This window comes from Mustela nivalis (assembly GCF_964662115.1).
Source record: "Mustela nivalis genome assembly, chromosome: 2".
Taxonomy (NCBI): Eukaryota; Metazoa; Chordata; class Mammalia; order Carnivora; family Mustelidae; genus Mustela; species Mustela nivalis.
This window is the reverse complement of record NC_139021.1, coordinates 105,408,010-105,414,717: the sequence shown is the minus strand read 5'-3', so window position 1 is coordinate 105,414,717 and position 6,708 is coordinate 105,408,010. Positions and strand designations below refer to the sequence as shown.

General features: G+C 50.7%; 1 protein-coding gene and 1 long non-coding RNA gene across 2 annotated transcripts; both read left to right on the top strand.

Annotated features, from left to right (window-relative positions):
* Positions 1-586: 586 nt before the first annotated feature.
* Positions 587-2,254, top strand: LOC309858799. The gene is made up of 3 exons (XR_014308334.1): positions 587-843; positions 1,585-1,642; positions 2,194-2,254. It is a non-coding gene; the product is annotated as an uncharacterized lncRNA (long non-coding RNA).
* A 191-nt stretch (positions 2,255-2,445) lies between these two features.
* On the top strand, positions 2,446-6,500 carry LOC309859323 (spermatogenesis-associated protein 31E1-like; the record flags this gene model as incomplete). The annotated part of the gene is made up of 1 exon (XM_082719979.1): positions 2,446-6,500. One exon carries the CDS (start codon positions 2,446-2,448, stop codon positions 6,451-6,453), a length of 4,008 nt encoding a protein of 1,335 aa, XP_082576105.1. The 3' UTR covers positions 6,454-6,500.
* Positions 6,501-6,708: the final 208 nt, after the last annotated feature.

Below are 6,708 nucleotides of genomic sequence, written 5' to 3'. Positions count from 1 at the left end.
AAAAATAATATGTTTAACTAAAACTACAATAATTAGTTAAAAGATTTATATTTTAAAAAGGTTGTGACATCAAAAACATTAAACATGTGGTTCCCCACAGTATAGAACTTCAACAGTTTACATCAATGGAAAAGTCATCCACACAGAAAGTCAATAAGAAAAACATCAGTCTTAAATGAACCATGTATACTGAGGTGAATGGATAAAGATATCACACAAATCAATACTATTCAGCCATAAAAAATAATGAAATGGTGATGGTCGTGGTAACATGGAGAACCTTGAGAATATTTTGTTAAATAAAATAAGAGAAAGACAAATACCATATAGTCTCACTTGTATGTAGAATTGGGAAAAAAAAAAAAAAGAAACAGATTCATAGATACGGAGAAGAGATTGGTGTCTGCTGAGGGGAGGGACTTGGAGGCCTGGGAGGGCGGAGGGATAGAGCCACAGGGTGGGGCTCCCTCCCCCTCCCTCAGGAGCCCTTTGTGACCAGACACTAGCTCTGTGATGTGGGCCTGGGCCTTGTATCTGCACCTCCACACCCAGGGCTCAGTTGTCTGAGGACAGCAGTGTGGTTGGATGCTAAGTCTCAGAGCTCAGTTGTCTGAGGGCAGCAGTGCGATCAGACATTAATGTCTGCTGAGGGAAGAGATGGAATATTATCTCTTCCCTCAGCAATTCTTTTTTAATGGTTGGCTGAGCTCCAGTCCCATTATCTGGGCAGTTAATGTCATCTTTGCCCTTGTTTGTGGGATAGGGCTCTTTGTATATTTAGTTTCTTATTTCCAGCCTGATCCATCCTCACCACCAGGGAAGAAATACAGGAAGAGCGGGAAGGTAAGGAACCCTCGGACCAGACCCAGCAGAGTATGATTCTATCTTCTTTTCTATTATTCCTTCCACTTTTCTGAGTCACTGGAGAGACTCCTGAAATGGGAAAGAATAGAATGGGTATTCTCAGGAGAGAGCAGACCACCATCCATCCAGGACAAGCCAGACTCAGCAGGGGTTAGAGGGACACGAGGATTTCTCCCTGAAGATCTCGGGCCAGAATCCAGGTGTGGTGAGGGGTCCAGGGCAGTGTCCCAAACACAGTGACCGGTGGCCAAGGACCAGAGGCTAAAAGCTGCCTCTGTAGCGGAGGTCAGGCCCCTGAGCACTGTGTCACCAGCCACGGTCCAAGGACAGGTATTTCAGGTGAATGTTCCCCCTTCAGGGCTGATTGAGGGCAGTACTGAGCCCAGGAGGTCCCAAGCAGCAGCTAGAGTGGGGCTCTGGCCTTGGAAAGTGGGGTCCTATGTGAAAAAGTCCAGTTGCGCCACCAGGTCTGGTATTGTGTGTGTTTCTTGAGCAGAGGAACAGTGGCAAACTTCTCACATAGGATATCCTTCTGTACATTCTTCAAAGAAGGAAAACTGGAAATATTTGTATCCATTTTGAAAAGGAAATGAGTAAAACTAAAGAAAATCACAATCCGCCCACCCCCTTAGTTAAATATAGGAAGTCACACTACTCATGAGCAGTGAGCACCTGCTGCTGGGCTGGGGGTCCCAGCCTCCCAATGTTCTCTTATCTCAGTACCAAGCAGAGCCACGGAGGAGCATCAACAGAAGCCAGAGAAGCCAGACTCTGAAAGGTGAGTGTCCACCACTCACCCCTGCGTGCCCCAGTTACACTGTGCCCCCTGCTCTGAAACCCGGCCCCACCACCTCCCAAGACACCAGGGCCTGAGCCCATCCCTCAGGAAACAGAGCCCTGGGAGGCAGGTTGGGGGCTCCTGGGAGGGAGATCACAACCCACCCAGAGGCTTCCCAGATTCTGCACCAGAACAAAGCCCTGAGGGGCTGGAAACGGGTGTCGCCCAGCAGGGGCCCCAGGGCCTAGACTAGGGGCAGGACCTCCTTCTTCTACTGTTGACAAGCTGTTCAACTCAGCTCAGATTCCTCTGTAAAGCCATGCAGTCCTTCCTCCCCCAGCAAGGTCATGAGTGAGAAAACACTTTGGAAAAGACAAAGTAATCCCCAAAATGAACCCTGTAATCACCGTGTGGGCACGTGACCTTTGACAGTGCTGTTTGGGGCTTCCAAGTCCAATCCCCAAAGGTTTCCCCTAAAGGGACATTATACCCAGTCTCCTGTAAGACACCTGGGCCCCCGCCTTCCCCTTGACCCAGTCTCCTGTTTCCAGCTTGCAGAAATTGCCTGCACGAGCTGGAAGAGTTCCGCAGTTTAGTCTCTCTTCTGCAAAGGTAATGAATCTGCCCCCCTTATCACCTGGGTGGGCCTCCCCGAGTCTGTGGTGTGACCCCCAGGGCTGCAGGGAACCGGCCTCTGGGGCTGCTTGCGGGTGCTGGGAGGAGCCATGGGACAGATTGTGACCAAAGCCCCAGGCTGAGGGACAGCAAGAGCATTGTGATGTGGGTGTGGGGCGTGGAGAGCCATGGGGTCCTCTCCCGGCCCCAGGCTGCTGCAGCGACAGCTCACACCTCTTGTCTCCCACAGCCATCTGACAAGGGTCTCTGACCAGGGGGGCTTTCACCAGTCCTTACATCAAGCAGCCCCTGGTCAGGTGTGCCAAGGGGCACCAGCTGGAGCCCATCAGCCATGCAGGGAGCCTGTGGAAGGCGCTCCTCCTGCCGTGGCCTCATCACCTGCTCGTGCTCCACTGACAGGGCCCCCTTGGCCTCTGGCCTCCACCCTGCCAGTGAGACCTCAAGAAGAGCAAACTAACTTTAAAAAAATCCTACCAGACACAGTGAGAAAGAACTTTCTTCCAAGTCATTCCAACTGGGCCTCTCTCATTCCAGCCATCTCAGGCCTTGGCCATGCCAGCTACCCCATTTTTTCCTTTTCCTGGTGGTGGGAAAGTACCAAGTCCTTGTTCTTGCCTGGCACATTACAGCACAAATGCCAGCAAGAACACGTGTCCTGCCACCCACCAGATGCCTCATTCTGGCATGGCCTTACTAACAGGCAGATAGAGACTCATAACCCTCTGTTTGTCAATCCGGATGTCCAGAAGCTCCTTGAACTACTAATCAGCAAAAGGGTAGAACTGAAGAGTTGGAAGGAGAAAGAAAAGGTTGGGTCAGTTTTCAAGCAGGGGTGCCCAGATGACCACGTGAGCTTCTGGGGGACTCTGTGGAAGCTTCTGGGTACTGAGCAGACCACCACCACCCAGCCATCTTTCTGGAACATGAAAAACAAAGCAGAGCCACTGGCCCAACCTCAGCCATTCTCATCTCCCAAGGTCTTGGAAGACCACTTGCAATGGAAACGCAGCCAGCTCTTCTGGGGTCTCCCCTCTCTGCACAGTGAGTCCCTGGTGACCACTGCCTTGTTTTCTACCCACTCTTCTCCACTACAGTCTCCCTCTGTTTTATTCAATGGGACCTCTAATTGCTTGCCAGTTCTAAACCAGGATCAAGTATCTTCACAGTTTTCCCATGCCCCACCATTGTTCCACCGTGGGATCCAAACTCAACCCTCAACACTAACCTTGCCCCAGCCCCAAGTCCCCCTTGCACCCTCTGTCCCAATAAGACCACCTTCTCTCCCATCCCAGAGGAGGACCAGTAGGGTATCTTTTGCTACATCCCAGAAAAATACACAATCCTTCACCCCAACTAAAATGCAACATCTGGAGTGGCCCTTGTTGCCAAAGCAACAAGGAAGGGGGAAGACTTTACCCACTATGGAGAAAAGATCTCCAAAATTCTTTAGCCAAGTCCCTCCCAAGCTTCTAGAGGACCACCAGGCCTCCCGGGCCCACAGATCAGGTTCTACTTATCAAGGGGACTTTGTCATCTTTAATATCCAGAAGCCACAGCTTCAGAGGAAGCTCAGCAGGGATAAACAGCAAAGCAGTTTGCCCCACAAGGTTCAGCTGTCTCTGGAACTGAGGTGGCCTCAGGATGAATCCCCAAGAATGAGTCAGGCACAGAGAGAGCAGGGGCTCTCAAGGCCCTTTGTGTTTAAAGGTAAAAGCAGCCAAGCTACATGGAGGACCAGGTCCAGATACCACAGGAAGTATAAAGCAAGATTCAAACTAGAGAAGAACTTTGGTAAGGGTCTATGGCAGTGTCTGAAGAGGACACCAACAGGTCTCTCCAGGATCTCAGCTAGATTCCCAGTGAAGGTTCTGGGAACCAACTCTGAGAAGGAGTTTGGAAGACCCTTAATAGGGGCCTTGGAGGGTGATCCAGGAAAATACTTAGCCAGGGGCCCAGACAAGAAACATATAGAAAAAACTTTAAAGGTTCATTTACACAGGAAATTAGGACAGATCAATATAGGTCTGATCCCTGTGACTGTGCGTCGATCCTGGTTTGTGGCCAGCCATGCTTTTCCCAAGTCCCAACCCCACATGGTTATCAGAAATCTAGCACCCTTAAAGGATCAGGAGCTCTGCGTAAACACCTCCCATGAGCTGTCCTTCCTTTGTCCTAACACTCAGCAGAAGCTGGAAACACACATCATAAGTTTTCGAGTGAGGCGTAAGTGGGACCTACCTCTCCAAACTGTTGAGCCCATAGATCTCAAACTACTTGAAGCTCAACATTTGCCTTTTCCCCAGTCCCCCTTTCCATGCTCAGCCACCTTTGTACCTGGGGCCCCCTCAAAAGCCAAATTTTACAAGTTCTTGGAGAAACCACCTCAGCCCCATCCAGAAGAGAAGGGTATAACTGAAAAGTCTGATCCCACTTCAGGGAGTCCCCTGCCTGTTCCCTCACCCATACGTGAGCAAATCCAGCAGGCCCTGGGAAGGACTTTACCTGGTGATGGCCATCAGTCCTCAAAGATGTCTTTATCAAGACAGGAGGGCAGTTCACCTTCTTGGGCCTCCATTCTCAGCCTCCCAAACAGAACCCTGCACAGCAAGACTGGTATGGGGGCCAAGAAAGACAACCTGGAACCAAGTCCAAGTTTAGCAATGGCCAGGAATGAGCTAAAAGAGAGTGGGGGTCAGGCCTCACCAGACATGGTAGCAACACTGAAGATGAAGCTCAGGTCCCAATCTCCAAGGTCTGAAGGGGCCACAGAGGCTATGGAGGCCAAGAAGGCCCCTGCCTGGAAAGTTGTCTTAAGACCCAGTGGGCTGGCCAACAAACCAGCCATTTATGTGGATCTGATATCAGGATATCCAGGTGCTAGGAAAAGCCCCTCACCATCTACAGTGTTGGTTGCTCAATATCCAGAGGAGGTAAGCCTTGAAACAAAGGTTAGTAAGGTTGAGCTCCAAGAGAAGATAGAGTCGGAAAACCAGCCTGAAGGCTCTACCACTAGTGAGCTTCCTCAAGATTCTCCCAGTGACCTCCTCCTTCCAGACTTTGCCACTTGTGTGCTTGTTGAAGACAGTGGCACCAATGTGCTCCCACCAGACTCTCACACTAATGCTGTCCTTGCTGCAGACAGCTTGACCACTCAAGAGTCACCCTCCTGTTCCCAAATGGAACGTGCCAGTGGAAAGACACCATCTTCCCCGGTGTCACATAACCTTAGCTCAAGTGGATCAAGCAGTGAGGGGCAGCAAGAGCCCTGTGGACCAAAGGTTGAGGAACCAAGTGACAGCCAGAGCAACAATGAGACCACTGATGAGGGAAAGGACGAGAAGAGACCCAAACCAGAAGAGAATAAAGACAGGTGTGCAGAACCATTGACAATCAGGGCTTCCCAAGCTAGCAAGATAGGCCACCCTCCCCAGGTCAGAGGATCAGGAGAGAGCCTTGGGAGCAAATACCTCCGGCTCATGCCACTGGAAAAGGGACACGTTTTTCCGGAAAGCCACTTTAGACAAAGGATGAAGAACTTTCTGCAGTGCCTTAATCCCAATAAAAAGAGCAAAGGACTGGAAGGCCCCCTTCAAAAAGGCAAGCCTGCATCGGCTTCTGCCCCGAGCTGGGTACCAGTCAGAAGCAGATCGGTTATGGACAACAGGGCTGCCGAAACTCAGACGGTAGTGACAGCCGTGAGACAAATCCTGGTGGAAAAATTGGGACTCCACCAAGGAATTCGGGCCTCAGAGATGTATCAGCACAAGGAATTGCAGGCCCCAGTACGTAGGCATTCTTGCCCTCACAGGGCTTTCGCCTTTACAGACCCGAAGAGAGTGATGGGAGGAATAGCCTCCAATCAGCAAGGTACCTCCAAGGGCCATAGCTGCCCGAGCAAGAGCCAGCTGACCAGATACAGGAATGGTGAATGGAAAAGCCTCCCCAGGAACCTGGGGCCCCCAGGCAGACCCAGCCAGCACCAGCCGATGGTGGCAGGTGTCTCAGGTCGAGTTCATCATTATCCTACATGCAGTTTTCGAAAATATGCCTCAACCTATCAGGCAGAGAACGCTTCACACATCTTTTCTGGTCAGAAAGATTTCCCTCAAGAAAAAATCGAGTATATGCAAAGAAAGTCCATTTTTTCTCATATTAGTACATCCTCTGTGTGCTAATGACTTCCCCATGCCACAATTTTGTCTCCTGAAAATATATGTTTGGTGTTTTTTCTCTCATGAGTGGTGCTGGACTTTGTGTGTGCCCTGCTTGGGTGGAGGGGATCAGAGTTTTCTCTCCCCAAAGGCCTTCTTTGGTTTCCAGAATGATGGGGCCTTGGAGGGCCAGGGACCTTGGGGTCCATCCCGTCCCCTTCCTCACACACCTTCCATTTCCACGACAAGGTGAACAAGACCCAGAGTGGGACCTTGCTC